Genomic DNA, 21,793 nt, shown 5'->3' with positions numbered 1-21,793 from the left:
TCAGGTTTTTGGAAGAAATATATTTGTATCAGAACATTTAAAACACATTGCCCTTATCTCTTCTCCCTTTCTGTCTAAGGTAATTGCTATACAGACTAACTAATAACTGAAATAGGGGTACCTGGATGCCTCAGTCAGTTAAGCATCCAACTCTTGATTTTTTGGCTCAGGTCATGATCTCAGGGGTGTTGTTGTTGTTGTTGTTTTTAAATAATTGAAAGACAAAACTTCCAAAATAGTAAAACAAAAATTTGTAAGATACACACGCACAATAGTCAAGTAGTATTAGTGTTTAACATTCCTCTATGTGAGGTAATATATTTCCATTTACTTGTAATTTTAAACAATATATGCCGGTTTTTGCTGTTTTTAAAAATAATACATAAATAATGTCATACTGTTATAATATCACTCAATTTTGTTTTTTAGATTATCCATATTAGAATATAAAACTTTAATTCATTTTTAATTAAATTTGTATCTACTTTTTATCTACCTTATAGTATTTAATTGGTTAAATATGTCAATATTTATATATTTTCCTTTTTGCCTACTGATAGATTTAAGTCTGTTAGTTCCTTTTTATGATTTTAGATGCATCCCACAAAATTGACATACAGTATTTTTATTGTCATTTAGTAATATATAATAATCCCCCTTATAAATTATGTCAACTAATAGATTATTTATCAGTATGTTATTTAGATCCCAAATATTTTATTTTTAGTATATTTATTTATTCTATTATTATTACTTTTTAGTCAGAAACTGGTCTGTATATCATTTTCTTTTTATTTGCTATAAAATGGGACAACATATATGTTATTTATCATGCTTAAATCTTCTGTCTTCTTACTAACATTTTACTTGATAATCTGTACATTTCTGAGAGAGATTAAAATCTTCAGCTATATTTGTGGACTTCTCAATTTCATTTTTGTAATTCTGTTTTTTCTGTTTTAAGATTATATTGTTTGGCACATCCAGATTCAGCATTATTACATGTTTATGGTACATTGTTCATTTTGTAATATTAAGTAATAATCTATCTTTAAAACATTTTGCCTTAAAATCTACTATATCAAATATCACTACTGTTATTCTTCTACTTAATTGACTTAATATATAACATGCTATTTTTTCTTTAAATCTTTCTATATCAATATGTGTGAATATATTTATACACATAAACATAATATGATTGGATTAAAAATTTTTAAAAGACTATTTATTTGAGAGAGACAGAGAAAGACTGCGAGCAGGTGGAGGGGCAGAGGGAGAGAGAATCTTAAGCCGACTCCCCAAGCAGACCTCCCAGAGCCTAATGTGGGGCTGAATCTTGGGACCCTGAGATCATGACCTGAGCTGACACTGAGAGTCGGACACTTAACTGACTGAGCCCCCAGCTGCCCCTGGATTAAAATTTTAAATCCAGTCTGAGAATCTCCTTTATTGGCAAGTAAAATCCATTTATATATTTAGTGATTTCTGACATTTTCAACAGTTTATTTCATCAGTTTCAATTTATCATGTGTTTGCTATGCTTCCTCCATCCTCTCTTCTTGCCCCATACTGTATACTACATTGAGTATGGTGTGTGTTTATGTGTGTGTATTTTACAAATATTTGTTTACTATTTTGGGTATCATATGTTTCAGTTCTTTTATTGCTGTCTTACATTGTAATGTTTGTAGTTGATTTAATAATGCTTTAAATCTTACTCCTCTATTTCCAAAGTTATAATTCTCTAATATTTAATTCTAACTAGTTTTAACCTCTTATTTGTTATTGATTAATATTATTCAGTTTATTGAAAATAAGTCAGTATTCACTCGCTTTTCCAAAGTCTGCTCCCCCCTTGTTGGTCTTTCTTTTCCCCTTTTTAAAATTGCCTCCCATATTTCATTTTTGCTTTAATTTCATTTTTTCTGAAGTATAAAGTGTAAATTTTTCTGTGATTTTCTAACAGTGGTTTATGATTACTAAACATTTTTATCTGAAAATGATTTCATTTCACCTTCAATCTTAAGTGACAGGGTAGCTCGCATAGGGCTATTGGTTGACAGCTGATATGTAGAGATTTGTTGAGATTTGAAGATACTTCTTTACTGTTTGGCCAAAAGTCCGATATATTTATATTTTCCTCTTAACCTAATATATCTTTTGTTTCTGGTTTCCATTAAGATTTATGTCTTTGTCCCTAGTCTTTTGAAGTTTCACTAAATTACATGTAGTTTCTTTGTTTCTTTTTGCCTTTCTTGGGCTTCATTGTGCTTTTTCAGGTGAGGGATGCATGTCTTCTTTTTCCCTTCACTTCTGCTGTATTCGCCTCCATTACCACTTCTAGTGTCACCTCTCTACCATTCTTTTTGTTTCCTCTTTCTTTTTCCTTTTTTTTTTTTTAAGATTTTATTTATTTATTTGCGACAGAGAGAATGAGAGAGAGAAAGCACATGAGAGGGGGGAGGGTCAGAGGGAGAAGCAGACCCCCCGCCAAGCAGGGAGCCCGATGCGGGACTTGATCCAGGGACTCCAGGATCATGACCTGAGCTGAAGGCAGTCGCTTAACCAACTGAGCCACCCAGGCGCCCTTTATTTCCTCTTTCTTAACTCCAATCAGACATGTTAGATTTCCATGTCACCAATTCTTTTTTCCTATTTTGTTTCCATAACTCCCTCTATGGCATTTCCATATTCCAGCTTCCTAATTTTATCTTCTCCATATAATCACTTTCTAACCAGCTCATCAGATTTTTTAAATTTTATTATGTTATGTTAACCACCGTACATTACATCATTACTTTTTTGTTTTTTTGTTTTTTTAAAGATTTTATTTACTTATTTGACAGAGAGATAGCGAGAGCAGGAACACAAGCAGGAGGAGCGAGGGAGAGGGAGAAGCAGGCTCCCCGCGGAGCAGGTAGCCCGATGTGGGCTCGGTCCCAGGACCCCGGGATCATGACCTGAGCTGAAGGCAGACGCTTAACAACTGAGCCACCAGGCGCCACATCATTAGTTTTTGATGAAGTGTTCCATGATTCATTGTCTGTGCATAACACCCAGTGTTCCATGCAGTACGTGCCCTCTTTAATACCCATCACCAGGCTAACCCATCCTCCCACCCCCTTCCCCTCTAGAAGCCTCAGTTTGTTTCTGCAGCTCATCAGATTTTTAATTTCAATAACTATATTTGGATTTTGAGACATTTTTATTTGGTTTATGTTTAAATGTATGCATTTTTCAGTCCCTTGCTCTCATTGTTTCTATTTTTTTGGTCTCTTTAAATTTTTTTTTAAAATTCTTACTTTACACTACAGTTCCTCTTCCTCCATTCCTTCTTGTATTTGTGGTATAGATTTTCCACTTGCTGCATATGTTAAAATCTCCCTCAGGATTTTTTTAGAATGTATGTGTGTATGTGTGTACATTTAAACTTTTACTGTGAGCTCTTTCTCAGTGGAGATTGTTCTATCCTGGGCTTCTCAGGAGCTTTGTCATAGGAAAGCATCTCTATAGCATTCAGCATGTCTTTATTTGGGGGCCCCAGCAATCTCATGTTCCTCAGTTATATGTTAATTTTTCTGTTGTGGATATCTGAACCACACTCGTAGGACAATTTTAGCTTTTCAGTTTTTCACAGAACACTTTCATTTTTCCCCCATCTCTAGCAGAGTGTGGATTAAAAGCTTCCTTGCCACTTTTCTGGGACACTGTTTATTTTTCTAGTACCTGTTCATGGATTGGGTATCTTTGAGAAGATTATAATTTCCAGCTCACACAGCTCTAATAGATTCAAGGCCACATTTCATGGCTTGATCGGAGCCTTGAAACTCCAGCTCTGGCCTTATACTCCCCGCCTCTTCTGCTCTTTTCTCCTAGCATCTAATATTCCCATTCTTTCTTTTGAGATAAGCTACATTAGGTTTCTAAAGGGTGTATTTATCCAGCATTCCATTCTATTTGTAGAAGAGTGTTCTATATCTGTATATGTCACTCTGCAGAAAGCCCCAACCCTTTGGGTATTATATTCTCTCTTCTATATATATTATTATTTTATATCCTTTTTATCATTTTGTTCTAGCACATATCTAGGAGTATAATATATAGGTACATGTTGATCTTTTGATCCTGTCATTTCCAACTCTGCTGCACAATAAGCAACTCTTAGTTTTATGCTTTATATTTTATGTAAAAAATGACCTAAACAATAATATACTTGATTTTATCTGGCATATTCTGAATTCAATATGCAATTTGACAAACTTTTTTATACTGTAACAGACTTTTTTTTACCATGAAGAAAATGTATTATTGTTTAATCTTATTATTGCTACTATTTATAAGTGATGTATATAGAATTTCACTCAAAAGATTTGGCTTATTCTTTTATCAGAAATGTGTAATTTAATTGTTCTGGTGTGAATATCAAGGCTTCTGGAATTTAGTATTACTCACAAGTATATCCATTTGTGGCTACAGTTGAAAAGGAAAGGAAAAGGAAAAGAAAAAAGAAGAATAAAAAAGAAATCCTGTAAGTCATCACAGAGAAAGTATAGTTTTCTAACTCCCATTTAAAATTTCCTCAGGAGAGCAGGCAACCCCTTCATGGACTTGAACAGAGATGGGGTTTGATCACAGAGCCATAAATTCTCTTTCTGATTGCTATTTGGCCTGAGGGTTTGCTGGAAGCATCACCGTCCTAGTTAGACTGTTTTCCAGCTTTTAAATGTACTAGAGTATGATTGTATTATGTGTTGACCCTGATTTATGTTGAAAACCCAGAAACATTTTTTCCAGAAGAAGTGCTTTGTGTATATGTGAGCCTTTGAGGCCTGGCCCCATCTGAGAGTTGACTGGCTCACCTCAATGTACTGTTCATTTATTCAGATGGCTGGATTCTAAAGGAGGAATCTTTAAATATCCAGCGGTATTTCAGTGAAATAAATATTGTGAAGCAGATATGGGTTGTTTAAAATGTATCACTATGATGTAATATGTCAATGCTCAATTATACGTTTGCATGCACCTTAAAAAATTCTGTCTCCAGAGAAAAACTGATTGTCATAATACTGCATTTCAATTAAACCCACATCCTAGGCATTCTGAGGTCCAAATTCCTGAAACCCTCAAGTTAATGGGTTCCATGTTGTGGGGTTAATTTACATAAAGTTCTGGAGCTCCTACTGCACTGTTTCAAATCTTGGTAGCTTTGATATTCTCCATAGTGCTATACACAAATATTATAAACTAGTTTTCACAGAGACAAGTTATGATTATCAGCAGGAATTAGTTTCATACAGTGATCTCTAACCATATTGTACCAGAACATTACCCAGACCCCCTTACTTCTGAACTTCATTTTTCAGTTCCTATAAAACACATCTGTTCCACTGTGTGTGTTTTGAAAATTAAATATACTAATATCATTCCATCTGACCCGGCCACCAAACTCATGTGGGAGAAATCCGGTCCACAACCCAAGCTGTGTTGAGTCTTCAGGTCTTATGGGAGCTTGTAACTCACTTCACCATGGCAAAGGAAAAAAGTGAAAAAAAGAGAAAAAGAAAAAAAAGGCAAAAGAAAGAAAAAAATTTCTAAATATGTGTGCTTTTTTTCTGATAAAAGCATAGAAAAACTCGGTCAATTGCAATGCAATTTAGTCAGTATTCATCCTGGTGAAATTTTCAAGGTCACAACAGTCCTCACATTCCACGATTTTGTAAAGTTTCTCCATGTAACTTCTGCTTTGTAACAAGGGGAATCCCTATACCAAAGACTCTGTGGTGAACTGGGTTATTACAGAGGGTCATAATTAGGTCAAGAACAAAGGGAGTATTGAAATCGAAATATAGTTTACTTATAACAGAAAGTCTCGGTACATTGCACGTGTTGTGACAGAATTTGTATTGGATTTATTCATTTGAAAGTTTGCAGAAGAACTGTGCTGTGTAGGTGTGATAGGGTCATTGCTGTCAAAGACAGAGTTAGAAATAGCAATGGACACAAAAAGCTGAGGGCAGTTAAAACACCATTTGAAAGCAAAATTTTTATGTCCAAGAAGCCAAACTAAATATTTTCCTGTGTATTAACGTAAAGAGGAGGGGCGCCATATGTACATTTAAGCTGCTTTTAGAATTTGGAACTCCAAGATACGCTACCCTGTCTTGTTTGACCCTCACAAAAGCAAACACATCCACTTAACATGTACCAGAGTCATAGAGGCTCAACATTAAAAATTAAAGGAGATAACCTTAAAAAATAACCAGGAACAATTGAGAGCTCATCATCCCTTTTCTTTCTTTCTTTTTCTGTTAAGTTTTGCCACTTAATCAAAAGGCAAGATTGGTTTAAATTATCAGACATCTACCTAGAGACTTTCCTTTGTTAATTTCTTCAATCTAGCACAATAGTTCTCAGACGCAAGTATGTGAAAAAATTACCATAAAGGGTTTGCACACACAAAACCGTGGGTATTATACTACAGGGGTTATTTAAGGGATTTCCTAGGGTAATTTTAACTCTGGACAATTTTCATTGCATGTACTAACTTCAGAAGTTAACCAAGGAGGTTCCACTTGCCCTAACTTATTTCTGAGAATTATTAACACATTTCCCCAGGATCCATAAAATATATCTTTTGACATAATTATAAACACATTTGCAGATACAAAGATATTTTCTGAAAACTCATACTGTATTAGAGTATAGTTTTTCCCTCATTCAGTATTTGATTTTGGTTATAAGTTTCTCCCAGAATTTTTATCCTATAATAATTGTTTTTAAGGATCTTCCCTCTGTCTTCTTTCTCTCTCAGTGAAGAGAGAAATAATCAACAATGAATTATGGACTAGATAAAAACTAACAGTTCTGAAGTTTTTGTCTTACAACTTGACCTAGCAATATATTCATGGCCAAACTCTATTTCTTCCCCCAACCCCAGCCTTACTGAGGTATGGTTGTATTTCTTGAATTATAAATAAAAACAGGCAAAGTATTTTACCTCTGGCATTTTTTTTTGTTCTTAAAACCCATCATTATTTACCAATAACTACCAAAACTGCCCATGACTTGTTTTATTTTCATATATGCCTCTGCAGAGTTTTGTAAGAATCACTGCTGCTACTTCTCTGTGCATTTTTGGTGATGTCCACTAAGTTATTTTTCAAATATGAACCTAATGTGTCTTAACTTTTTAAATTTTATGTACCAGGGTGCCAGGAGACCAGCTTATGTCCAAGGTGAAGATTAGGGATTTTGATTTCTAGAAAGGGATGTTTGGGGAATCCATCTCTGCCAACCTTTGCCAGTCTCTACACATATTTCACATGGTGGAAAATAATTTTTTTTTTGAGGAGTGGCTATCTTATTTTATTTTTAATTTTTTTGAGTATAGTCAACACACAATGTTACATTAGTTTAGGGTGTACAACATAGTGATTCAACCTCTGTGCTGTGTTCACCACAAGTGTAGCTTCCATCTGTCACCACACAAGGCTATTACAGTATCATTCACTGTATTCCCTGTGCTGTACCTTTTCTCCTCATGACTTAGTCCTTCCATGACTAGAAGCCTGTTTCTCCCACTCCGCTTCACCCATTCTGCCCATCGCCCCACCACTCTTCCCTCTGGCAACCATCAGTTTGTTCTCTGGAAAGCTGATTTTCTTTGAGGCTTTTCCCTTGTCATTTCCTCTGTTACTTCAGTTACCTTATTGTGCTCGTAATTAGGGCAAGATGAAGAAGTATTTCTGGTAATTTCTTTTTATTAAAAATTTAATTATTTCTGGGAGCTATCCTTAGAACTTTCTATCTTTATAATATTGTGTTGGACACTTCTGTTATTTTTTCAAATAGATCAGAATAGACCTTAGAGATTTTCTATTTCTAATCTCATTGGACAGAAAAAGAAAATGACATCTGGAGAATATTAATGATTTGACCATTTCATGACAGAAAGGACAAGAACCCAAGTTTCAAGGCTCTCAACCAGTGTTCTTTTTCCAGGGCACTGGTTTAGGTTTTTGAATACTTCTTTAGCCTGTGATTGTGATTTTCAAAAGTGATGGATGAGGATACATTGGGATGAAAGAAGTAAATATTAGAATTTGTTTATAGTTGTTTTATCCCATCCTTTTAAATTAAATTTCTTTTTTTAATGTGACATATAATGCACAAATAATAATTGAAAAATTTAAAGGCTAAATGCAATGGAGGGGAAGAACTGCTATGATATATTTTCAAAATTAAATTTAGGGACGCCTGGGTGGCTCAGTTTGTTAAGTGTCTGACTCTTGGTTTCAGCCCAGGTCATGAGATTGAGCCCCATGTCGGGCTCTAAGCTCAGCACAAGTCTGCTTGGGATTCTCTCCCTCTGCCCCTCCCCCCTGCTCTCTCTCTTTCTAAATTAAATAAGTAAATCTTTTTTAATTTTTTTAAATATTAAAAATAAAATTTAGAAAACATTGCTGTAAAAGCTGACTTAATGTCAGTAGTAACCATAATAACAAAATAGCTTCTGCTGAAACTACTGACATTTGCTGAGCACTTGATACATGAAACCCCAAGTTTTATGCCCGTTCTTTCATTTAATTATCCTGACTACCTTGTAAGATTATCCACATGTTTCAGGTGAAGATATTGAAGTATAGGAGCATTAAATAACTTCCTCAAGATGGAATTACGATTCAAAGCCTCTTGTTTTGTATTTCCACATAAGCTCAAAACACTGAGTTATGGGTACTTTAGGAAACACTCTTCTGCTGAATGAAGATGATTCATCCCATATTCATTATAAGAATCCTATAAGGTAGCTGTGGCAGATACTCATCTTACAAATAAGCTACGTCAGTGGAAAATACAACATACCTATGTGATTGGCCTCATTTTAGTAAAAGACGTTTTTATATTGAACCACACACAACACTGTGAAGATAACTTTACCTGAAGATTTACAAATAAGATATACATAAAAATACCAACCCTGAATAAATATTTCAGGGAAACTGTGTAGATCTAAATTCTCTGAATTCAGGGGCTATGGTGCTCACCAGTGAGTTCTGTTAGCAGTGAAATGCCTGGCATAAAACAAGACTGTGATATCTATTTGTATAATGAATATAACCTAATGGAGCCTGATTCATTGCAATTTCTTGTGTATACATTTACCTTTGAGGTTGGTGCCATGCTATTTTTCCTTATGGATGCCATACCTAGAACTAAAAAAATAGTAAGTAATTAGAATAATATGTGTGTTTAAGATCTATTATTTTAGCAGTTGTGACTTTAAAATAATAGATTTCCTACATTGAGTTCTTGAAAATTTTGAAGGCTTTTCAAGTGTTTTGATTGCCTATAAAGCAAAGGTGTAGAACAATAATTCCTTGCTGGCCTTTTCTTACAATTCTTCCTCCATCATGTCCTTTAAATTTGACCGCTTCCTTTATGTTATATTGTCCATCCTAGTCAAAAAATATATCATGCTATCAGCTTAGTTCCACTTAGAATGGTCTTCACTCAGTTATGTTCAATATATATATTTTTTTTTCATTTCTCTTAGAATATTTCAAGAAATACTACTAGTAAAGAATTATCTCTATTTATTGTAGAATTTTCATGGAAGATCGTTTCCATTATATTGCTCAGCATCCCCCTAGAAAAAAATCTGTGTAAAACAATTATTTTTTAATATAATTTTAGATAATGAGTAGGAAATTTAATGTAACATGAAATATCAAAACCATAGTTTGGTAACAGAAGTGGGACAGAGGATAATTAGAAACTATTATTTAGTCTATATTTCTGTGTCATAAAAATGAATTAAAATTAAAAATATTTTAGGACACTAAAAGATCTATTTCAACAGTCTGGCATTATAAAAACTCATCAAGAACATCAAATTCCATGTTTTTACAGGATGAGGTACATAATGAAAATATTTCAAATGATGATCAATCTATAATTATACTTACCCACTAAAATCTTACTCTACTTTGTAAGATAATTATATTTTCCCAGCAATAATTATATATCCACAATTTTAAAAGGATCATTTAATTTATGACCATGCATGAGAAAGAGCTGGTATTGTTCAAAACTCTCATATTCTAAATTCTACTTATAAATTATCTGTCACTCCCTACTGTCACTTTTAGTTTATTGAATCTTTTTAGCAAGAAACATAGCACACTTTAATTATCTTATATCTTCATAGAACTTTATAATTTTTTTAATTGAGTCAATATTTACCATAAGCTTATGAGAATTAGAAAGATTTTATCCTTATTTTATAGAGGCAGAAACTGAAATGCTAAGTAACCTGCTGATGCAAAATAATTTGTGTTGAATTGGGACAACCTAATCCTCTTATTCCTTTTCCAGAGTTCTAATTTGACTAGATTTCTGAACCTGATCTTAATATAAGCAGAACACCTTTTATTAATATACCTTCTTGGATATTTTACATACAGTTGACCATTGAACAGCGTGGAGGTTAGAAGCACCAAACCCCGATGCAGTTGAAAATCCATGTATAACTTTTGACTCCCCCCAAAATTTAACTACTAATAGCCTACAGTTGACCAGAAGCCTTACTGATAACATAATCAGTTGATTAACACATATTTTGTATGTAATATATACTGTATTCTTAGAATAAAGGAAGCTAAGGGAAAGACAATGTCATGAAGCAACTCATAGGGAAGAGAAAAAAATCATTTGCAGTGCTGTATTGTGTTTATGGGAAAAAAACTACATTTAAGTGCGTGCAGTTCAAACCTGTGTTGTTCAAAGTTCAACTTGTATATTAAGAGTTTAAAATAATATTTTTGAATATATGCGAATGAAAAGGGAAATGTTAATGCAAATGGATGATGCAACAGCTGATTGTTGTTTTCCCCTGGATTGTGGGAAATATAAGACATCAGTGATTTAATTGCACATTTTGACCTCATTGTTTCCTAAAGGAAAAAAATATATATTCTTGCCCCTGAAATGTGGAAATTTCTCATCTTTCCAATTCTGTATATAATTTGAGCTCTTTCCCAGCAGTTCATGATATCATGTTTCCTTTAATAATCTTTGCTTTCATAATTAAAGCCCTGATTATCATCGTCCTCATTCTCATCGTCATTGTAGTCATCATCCTGGTCAGCATTATCATTATCTGGAGCAGAGGAGATCTAGGGTGTTGGTACAGGCTCACACCTTTTTTATAGCTTAAAAACTAGAAAATACGCTCTTTGAATGTTTGTAGTGTTTATGTAATCAGTACCTACATTGCCAAGGCTTATTGAAAACAGCTGGGTGCCTGCCGCCTGCCTCCCCCTTTGTTGGAACTGTTGCCAGAACAGGTAGTCAAAAATGGAAAGTAAGGGAAAATTCAGGCATCTGGGGTGTCTCTCAGGAAAGCAGCTGTGGCTTCCTTAGGAAGCAGTCATTGTTTCCCATCAGCCAAGACTCTGTATGCCCTTGGGTCCAGTTCTGGCATGGCTGGCCTCGTAGGATGCAGTTTATTACTTAGGACTTACGCGAGAAACCATTTGGGCAGTCCCATCTCTGGCAGAACTTTGAGAGAAATTCCCCAAGCTGCAAGCCATATGTGGGCTGTTGGCCTTCTATTTAGCCTACTCTGGGAGGTACCCATTTACTGGGGCTCTAATCATCCCTTTGACACAGCAAAAACAATACAAAGAGATCTTCTCAAAACATATCCCTCCAAGATATACTGTCGTGTTTTTAAAACCAGACATCACTATTATTTCTGTAAACATGGCGGGTTTTTTTTCCTGAAAATAAACTCATTTTTTAAAAGACTTCCTTTGTTTCCTAGATAGTAGGCAAGTACAAAGAATTCTTTTTAACAGCCCACTGCAAGTCCAGGGCTAGCAGTGTTGAATGGTATTCTGCATTCGTAAACACATGGTCTTTCAGATATAGATTTTTGTACATCAAGTATTAAAAATTGTTATGCACGTGAAAAGATGTAGGCTTTTTTTTTTTTTTTTTTAAGATGTAGGCTCTTGATTAATGTCAGAGAGTTGCCAGGAGCGGGCCTTTGGTATGTACAATACACTTAAAATCAATCTGCTATGATGAGATTATTTGGCAAGAACCACCACTCATTCACCATGAAAATAGCATTTTGGCAGATTAGGGTTGAATGTTTTTCTTGATAATTTTTGTTAAAACAGAGTTCTGATTTTAGAATGTAAATGCTTTAAATTTCAGTAGTCAGAAGTAAAAGGGGATTAAAAAGATGTAGTACTTTGAATTTTAGATTAAATATCATGTTTTTCATCATTACAGAGAGTTCTGTTAGGACACTTAAGGACCATGATTAATCCAGCAACATTTTATTCAAAAATCTTCAGTTTCAAAATATATATATATGTGTGTGTATATATAGATATTTTTTTTTTCCTCTATGCTTTAATTGTGCTAAGTTTGACCATTTCCTTGTACCTGTCCCTTTGAGAAACTTCAAGCTTGGGGGGGGGGGGACCTGGAAAAAACTGAGAAGGAAGCCTGGGTATCTAGAGTATGTATATTAAAATATTTAGAAATTTTCTAGGAAATCAACATAAATTGAAGATGTATCATTATGTATAAAGAAAAGCAAGAATGTAGTAAGAAATTAAAGGCAGTTTTAAAATACGTATTACTGGATGGTCATACCCTCAGAGCAAGTGTTGGTAATATTGGACAATTTTAAAGTCCTGTATCTATAAAGACACTTTATTCATAATTTTGAATTCAAAGATGAAAAATCCACAGATGTTTTTGAGAAATGTAGCATCTATTTTCACTTTATGCTAATTACAGTTTATACAATTTCAACCAGATGGGTTTGCATGCACGGTAGCTAATTCATGACAACTGTCTTCAAGTATATTCTCTGAATGTTAGGTAGGTCTTAAAGACGTCTAAGTGATCTATGATATTCTTACTAATATTTATGGTTTTCAAATGCTATCATGATAGCTCAAGTGTGGTATAGATGAACAATAGGATGTTCTATAGGGGTATTGTTGAAAAGAATATACACTTTCTTGAGCCACTTAGATTTTCAGAAGTGAATAAATTATTGTACATAATAGGAGATAATCATCCCGGGGAACTTAAGAAATGGTTACAATGAAGATTCTGTATTTGTTATCTAAATTAACTTAGTACTTTTTTTGTCACTAAAATTATTAGAGTCCTTTGCCCCCACTGGGTTGTAAAATAGTGAAATACCTGATTTTTCAGGTTTCAGAGTTCAGCTGAATTATTTAAAACTTTTGTTCCAATATTTATTTTGTGTTTATTTTCTTTTAAAAAACATGATCATGGTATGTTTAATATATTATCTTGTTTGAAAATTAATACCAGAGCATATGTAATGATTAAGAAAAATATGTATTTGTTTTAAATAAGGCATTGTTATCATGGACATTCATATAAACTTTGTTTTTATATTATTTTCCCTCAGTTAAGAATTTCAGTATATATTTAAAACAAATGTAAAACACTATTTGATTTACATTTTAATAGTAGTAAATCTGACAGGAGCACGTATTAAGTATAGCAGTGATTGAATCTGCTTTGAATAGGGTACAGAAACAAACACAGAGAGAGAACACAAGATTTCCAAGTAATAGTTGCAGTGCCTGGAAATTATTTGTCTTAAGCCTTTTGTTTATTTGTCTGCATATGACTCTTAGTTTTTATCATATATAGAAGCAAAATCAGTAATTCCCAATTTCTTTTGAGTTGGCATTTGTCAAACTGTATCCTTGAAAAATTCTAAGAAAAAATGTATTATTACCAAATATCTTTCGATGTTTTCACTTCAGAAGGACTTTCAATCCATTTGGCTCCAATTTCTAGTCTAGTTCTGTTTGTATTTGTCTCTTGCCTTAATAGGAAATGGAAATATTTTGTAGCAATTCAGATTTGAACTCTTTAAGTTCTTATTTATCTGTACAGCAGACAATTGTCATCTCTAAAAAAATCAAAATATTACGTTAAAGGGTATATTTAACAAAGAATTGGTTTTATTTTTCTCCAAGTAATTTGGTAAAAACTTCGGTATGTTTAATGTGTTGCTCTTAAAGTGTTGCTGTTTTTGTTGTTATAGTTGTGATAAATAGCCAGTTAATTGTTATTTTATGAACCTCATCAATGTCAGAGAAATAATTTTTAGGTAAAAATATACTCTTCCTTTTATAGGCAGGATATGATTTGTTAGGCATAAAAAATAAGTATATCCATTACAGGAGAATTTAGGAAATCCATACAAAAGTCTAAATTTGGCTGAAAATAAACACAATGAAACAAGCAGTAATATTCTTTTTAATTATTTGAAAGTGCTTAAGTCTCAAATCTTCACACATAAAAAATGCTATTTATAAAGTATTCCATGTTCCTTCCTTGTCAAGGTAGAATTTATCAACTTTACCCACCATTTACGAAATGACTTAGCTTTTCTAACTTGCTCGTTTAACTTTTTAATGATTTAGTATACATAATTATATTGCTACTGTGACTAAGCATAAAATTAAATGAGATGTTATCTCTCAGTGTATTCTATTTCAGTATTTGTAACAATAAATCCATGTTTGAGAATCAAAATCAATTTCACCTATTTAAGAGATTTAGTTTCTCCTGTGGGTAATTTTTTAAGTACTTTAAAACTTTCATTTTATTTGCCAGTTTACTGAAGGTTAAATATTTGAGATGTGTGGGGTGTTGCTAGCTAGTTCCAATGGAAATTATCCACTACCTAAGATGATATTTTATTTGCACCTCAGGTCATTTATTAATACATAGAAGTAGGTGGATTCAAACCAACCGAGACAGATACGTATACAGGTGTAAGAACAATCCACTAGCTTTGTAATTTGAGACATAACAGTTTGAGGAGATGGCGTATGCACATAAATACCTCTTCTGATACTGTTCTGTCTCCCTTAAGATTAGATGTCTGATTTGCTCATAAGTAGAGCCATGTTTAATAAGGCCTCTTAAAACACAGACATAACAGGGAGGAGCAGCAGAATAAAATATCGGTTCCCACTGGTGTTTTAGTATGGATTAGTGGCTCAGATTAGCCACCTGTCAATTGATGCACTTTTTTGGAAAGGGGTGGAGGAAATGGGGAGAGCATCTGTACAGGCCAAAGTTCAGGCATCAGAATCTAGGGGCCTGGGAAGTCAAGGAAATAGCCTGAAGACTGGCCACTAATGATGTGTTAGCTCAAGCAGGACTTGACACCAAGAGTGAACTTCCTCCGTTTCATATTTTGAATCCAGCTGTTAAAATCTTGGTACTTGCCCAGACCTAGGATAAAATAAGTGTTCATTGAGTTTGTACATATCCAGAAACATTGTATCTATGATTATAGAGAAGAATGTTGCAAAAAAAAAAACCTGCTTTAGTTGCCATTTATTCTTGCACTGGCCTAAGCAGTAATTCTTCTGCCTTCCTTGAACAAATACTTGGTTGGGAAATATGTTAACGAACAATTATTTCAAATGATGCATTTAATCTAATCAATTATGGTAAACCAAAATGAACAAGTAGATACAAAAATCAAGAGAAGTTTTGGACAAGAGAAAATTTAAAATGGAATGACTGCAATCAATAATCAACTGGTTTTATTGACTCAAGCTTAAAATTTTACGTGAAATTTATGTAAAATTATATGTGAAATATATATTTATGTCTTAAATATATGTATACATATACATATATATATTACACAAACAGATACACTTTCAAAAATATAAGAGTAAATTATTTTTTCCTACTTAACTATTTTCTAATGAAATTGAGTAACTATTTCAGGATCATGCATATTTTGAGAAGGGCATATTCATTGTATTAGTTTTTATGATTCTATGCCATTCTGGATTTCATTATATATAAAAACTCCAATTAATGCTTAAAATGTTGATTGTGAAAAGTGTCAGAAACCTAGCAGTTACTGACTCAAAAATCATTAGGCAAGTACAGGGGGCTACAAAAAAAGAGGAAATGATTCCCTACTGATGTACAGATTCACTGAGCTGATTTCCTAGGATGTGCAGTTAGATTTTTCTGGGAGATGCTACATAAACATAAGAACATATCCCAGTTCTGATATTTAGTAGTTTTGTGATTTCTTGGTAAACCCCATAAATTCTAAATTCCTATCACCGCATGAGCAAGTTGGGTACCAACCTACCAAGGTTTGTAATGAGCATTAAACATTATAATCTAATAAGGCACCTAAGACAAAGGCTAGTTTAAGCAAGGGTCTCACTGCACATTAACATTGAACCTGAATTGGACTTCTATGCTTCTCACCCCATCTTTTTAAAGAGATTATATATAGGGGCAAAAAACAAAACCAAACACAGAAACAAAATAAAACTACAAACTGTCCAACATTGCATTTTTTTGGTAAGAAGCTAAAAGCATTTTAGATCACTGGAAAAGGCAATTGTGTTTTAGTTAGGGATGGATCCTTAAGAAAATAGGACTTGAATTATAGTTTCAAAATTGGAAAGATTTAATTGTGAAGATGTGGATTAACAACAAAGGCATGAACTGAATTGTAATTTTTTTTTTTCATTCTGTTGTTAGATCAGAAGTTCTTACTATTTCTGGGATCCCAGATGAAAGTATGGATAGTCTAGTGGGTGGGGAGTAGGCAAGAGGAGAATCATGACACCCTAGCAAAATTTTACAAACAGTTTAGCGGTTTCATTCTCCCTAGCCTTCACCCATGGAATCCTTGTGACCCTAAACACTAAATTCAAAACTAATAAAAACTTCAGTTGCCAGATATATTTCAGGTTCCACTACCTTGCACAACACAAGGTATCTATTAGTTGCTCAATGAATATTATGGATTGAATGGAATATATATACTGATATTATGCATTTATCATCTCTGTCCCATTGGAAATTTGTCTTTGCAGCTAGTACCCTGTCAACATTACCCATCTTCATAGACTAATGCAATTCATTGCACAAAGGGCCTTCATAAATACTCCCCACCTTGGTATTGTTTTGCTTGGCACCATCATGAGAAATCCCATGAGGTCATTTTTCTTGAATTACAGTCAAAAGAAACAAAATCAAAACCAGCCTTTAAATATATTGTATTTGATTTCTGAGTCAACTCCATAATGTTAATATTATTCTTGACTTCTGCTTCAATATAACTGCAGATTTTATTTTTGATATATATTTTTTTATATTGTGCATATTATAGGCTGAAAGGAATGCATGTATTTGAAGAAAACTGCAGACTGACTAATGTGAAGCATAACGGTTCTCTAGAAAGAACCATAAGGTTCATATGAAACTGAATGACCCACCTGTAAAATCTAAATATCAGTGTTTAGGAAGGTGGTGGTAGTGTTGTTTTTGTTTTCATTTTCAGGCTTTCATTGCAAAATAACCATAATTCAAGCTGTTTTCTTTAAACTGATGGCTGGCCTCAGTTAATGCCCTTGGCTTCTCCCCAGTCCATCACCCTAGAATGTTCCTCAAGCCTCTATCTTATTACTTAAATGTGCTTCTTTGTATATTTTTGTCAATCTTTCATGAATAGTGATCTTCTTCCTGGGGAGAAGACCTGGTCATATTTTAGTAGTTGGGAAAGGTTTGCACAATTAAAAAAAATATATGGAGAGATACTTGCACAGCTATCCTGATAACCCCATTTTTGGGGGGTGTTACTCTTTTCCATCATCATACCAGTAACACCTAAAATGAAGATCATAAAAGCAATCTTAGAGTTAAATTTTAGTGCACAGGTAAGAGTAAAGGGAAGGGTTGGCTTAGGAGGGCTCTGAGGCATAAAGATCATGACTAATGCTTGGATTTTACCTCAAGAGAAGATACGTGTGTTATGGCATTATGGCATGTAGATTATGCATAACAAAAAATTCTACAACCATGAATTCTTATAAATGTTCTTGCTAAGATCATCAGAAATCAAGAGTTTTATGTGGCTAATTTTGGGTGATTTATTGGAAATGTGTGATGTTACTTGAAAGCAAGAAAGTAAACTCAATGAACTCTGATGGCTGCTTATTATGACTTAGCTATGTCATCAATTTTAAAGAAAATTTTGTAGTACATTTTTTTTTATACCTGATAAGATCAACAGACTGAGAAGGTAAATCAGCAGTGGTGATTAACCTTTAGTTCATGTTGTGTAAAGTTCATAACATGTTAGATCGCATTGCCCCAGAGAGGAATGATTCTTTACAATGTTTTTATTTCTCCTTTTCCAAATGCTTCTTAAACTATACAAACAATGAGATCATTTCATACACACATTCTGCATACAGTATGCCCAGATGCCAGAGGAAAGTTCTGGGTCATGCAGTATCTAACTTTCACAGTCCCATCCCAAGAAATGACCCAGATTTGGGAGTATAAAAATTAAAAGCAACAAAACCAAAACTTTTTACTCCCACTCTTGTCTCCAATGTAACGCTTTTTAAGTTGTGTTGGCTAAACTCTATCAGTGAACAACTGCTAAATGCAATTTGATCAATTTAACTGTCTAAAATGTTCATGTTCATTTTCCCCCACAAAGATATTTTTAACTCAGTTGCACAAAAGTATTGATTCAATTTTAATTATTTTTCCTCTTTGTATTTTATTTCTTCAGATTTTTTTTTCCATCTGCATTGCTTTCTGGGGAGTCAGAAGCATGAAAGAACTTGCCTCCAGCCTTTGGAAATAAGTTTGTATTCAGTTCTTTTGTTTTAATCAGTTGTCCACAACCACAGTTTATTATGATTGTCTCTGGAAATATAATTATATAATGATTATATGAACCATTTCTTTAATCAAAGGTTAGGGTTATTTACTTATGCTTGCTTTCCATTTTTGTTTTCTATTAAAATTAAAGTCAGCTGCAGTTCCTTTCCTTTATTGCTAGGGTCAAAAGCAAGTAACTTCAAATACAATAATGTTATATTTACTGGTAGCGTCTAAGTCAATGAGTATAAGAAAAGGAAGGGAGAAAACTTAAAAAGAACGAAGATTTAATTTGCGTTTTTTGACAACTTCTGTTTGCTAAAATTGTACTTAGATAAATATTTGTTCTCACAAAAATGTGTTACATTAGTTGTCTGCCTAAGTCTATATTTACCTTTGAAAACCACATAACCTAAGGAGCTACATTTGAAAAAGACATCACTGAAATGAAAATGAAGAGAATTGGTCAGAGTATGTGTATTCAACAGTTAATACCGATGTCTAATATGTTTGATCTGTTTGTTTTGGCAATATGAAGAGCATGCAGTACAAGTATCCCCTGCTTTTCAAAAGCCTGCGTTATGCTTCACTTTTATGCATTATGAAAGACCTACAATAGTACCTGTTTTCACTAACTGGAAGAAATTTTCACTTTTACAAAAAAAGTCAGATCTTTCATAAACCTATAATTTCAGAAACCTCTAGTTCCATGTTACAGGTTTCCCCTGTTATCTGAAATAGAGCCTTCTTATGAAACCTTCCATAAGCCAAAATGGTACAAAGTGAAAAAGCAATTACCATTCATTTATATGCAAAGATTTTGAGCATTCCCAGACCCCCAAAAAAATCTCTCATAGGTTGTTCTGATACCTTAAGACTCATCTTGCTAATGGGTGAAGAAAAATAAATCAGAATAAAGCACAGATGCTCAAAGACACAGTTCAAAGCTATGGCAGGTTGGTGCTGAGAGGCTGAGGGTATTTCCCTGGGAAGGAGCTTGACCCAGCCACTCTCACTGCTCGAAGTATGTGTGGCCTCCAGAACTGCTCGCTGCAAAACAAATGCTGAATGCTATTTTTGCTTTTCACTTTTTTTCATAGAAGCAGAAATTTTCTTCATGTTTCTTATTGGTTGGGAAAATGGGTACTAATACAGGTCTTTCGTAAAACTGAGGTGGCTTAATTAATGCATAATTTCAAAAACTGGGAGATACCTGTATTTTAAATTGTCACAATGATGTTAATAAACCTTTCTGAATAAATATGTTCTAATTGTTGTGTGGACATTATTCACTGGGACTGGAAAAATCTGCCAAGTATTTTATTAGGTAAGAACTGACAAGAATAAGCAGGATAAGGTTCAAAATGGGGGGAGGCGTTGAAAACAGTTGGAATTTTTTTTTCCCTTCTTCCAATATTTCTTAAATTTAAATGCTATTTTTTTCTTGTTCTTTTTTTTTCCAACAAATAAATTGCAAGGAGATGAAGAGTAAAAAAAAAAAAAAAAAAAAGATTTAAATGCACAATTTAAGTACAACAGTGCACCCTTATCCAGAGTTTCATTTTCCATGGTTTTAGTTACCTGCACTCAAGTATGGTCTGGAAACAGATGATCCTCCTTCTGCTGTACTGTCAGAAGGTCAGTAGTAGCCTAACGCTACATCACAATTTGCCTCTCTTCATCTCATCAGGTAGGCATTTCATCTTCTCACATCACAAGAAGGAGAAGGGTAAGTACAGTATAATGTGGTATTTTGAGAGACCACATTCACATCCCTTTTATCACACTATGTTGTTATAATTGTTCTACTTTATTGTTATTATTGTTAATCTCTCACTGTGCCTACTTTATAAATTCAACTTTATCATGGGCTTGTATGTATAAGACAAAGCATACTATATATAGGGCTCAGTACTATTTGTGGTTTCCGACATCCACTGGGAGTCTTGGGATGTATCCCCTGCAGGGAAGGGGGACTACTGTAATCACAATTATAAACACTGAAACAATGCTGTTCTTCACTGAGCTTTGCCTGTATTCATCTCCAGGTTTAAGACACTGATCAGCTGGTCAGTGTCATCTTTAAAATGTGTTATAAATAAATAAATAGGTAGATAAATAGGTAGATAGATAGTGTGTTATTTAAGCTCTGAATAGAGAGAAATATAAAACTGTTAGAAGGATCAGACAGCAGGTGTCTATGCGGACTCAATACAAAATTAAAGCACATTTGGTTTTCAAACTGGTAAAGCAGAGGAAGATTAAATTTTGCATGATGAAACAATTAAATTATATCTCAAGCGTCAGAAGTAGAGACTTGGCTTTGTTTCATTCATCTTTTTAAACTTCTTAATTTAACACAGATAGAGCAAATACTTAAGCCCATAACAAACATTAAACCCTACTTTGGTTCCTTACCAACACTTTGTGCTGGACTTTGCATATATAGAATCATGTCAAAGCAGGGAGCCCTCTGCAGGCTTAAAATTGCTAAATTTATAGCATAAAAAATTCTGAATATTCATATTCTACCTCCTAAAGACTTCAGTCTATAGGATACATCCTCAAGGAATGGCAAAGAAAAGAGAGGGTTCACAAATCTTTAGGTAAGTTTTTAGTGTGTCAGAATAGTTTGTTGGGTCATATATAAATACATATATATGCTTGAATATATGTGAATTTATAGGAGTGATCTAAAAATGGAAATAATTCAAAAGTTATAAAAGATACTTCTCTGGTAAAACTCAGTTTTCTTAAAGTAAATGCAAATTCATCCATTCTCTTTTCTCTCTTAGCTACCCTCACCATCATTATAAATGCTTTTCTTTTAGAAATGCAAACATTTTCAAGCTACAAATTCTCCAGATAACTAGTGTTCCCAGGGCCTGTATGTGTTAACTGGGGCACTTTATTCTTCACCTTCAACCTTGCTAATTTTCCAGTCCAGTTTTCTTTTGCTGAGTACTAATACATGATGACAGATCATATAACTACTGTAAATGTTCTGAATTAATCTTGAGTGATGCCATGTAATTTATGCTTACTCTTG

General features: G+C 33.6%; 1 protein-coding gene across 2 annotated transcripts in view; it reads left to right on the top strand.

Annotated features, from left to right (window-relative positions):
- Positions 1-20,015, top strand: part of AGMO (alkylglycerol monooxygenase) — a 331,856-nt gene extending 311,841 nt beyond the window's left edge. For both annotated transcript variants that reach the window (XM_035020664.1, XM_035020665.1), the window contains exon 13: positions 18,653-20,015. In XM_035020664.1, coding sequence (XP_034876555.1) covers positions 18,653-18,727 — 75 coding nt within the window. In that variant the 3' untranslated portion in view covers positions 18,728-20,015. The remainder of the gene's footprint in view (positions 1-18,652) is intronic.
- Positions 20,016-21,793: the final 1,778 nt, after the last annotated feature.

The sequence above is a fragment of the Mirounga leonina genome, unplaced genomic scaffold (genome assembly GCF_011800145.1).
Source record: "Mirounga leonina isolate KUSES-001 unplaced genomic scaffold, KU_Mleo_1.0 Mir_174, whole genome shotgun sequence".
Lineage (NCBI taxonomy): Eukaryota > Metazoa > Chordata > Mammalia > Carnivora > Phocidae > Mirounga > Mirounga leonina.
The sequence above is the reverse complement of the archived record's forward strand: the minus strand, read 5'-3'. Positions and strand labels throughout refer to the sequence as shown.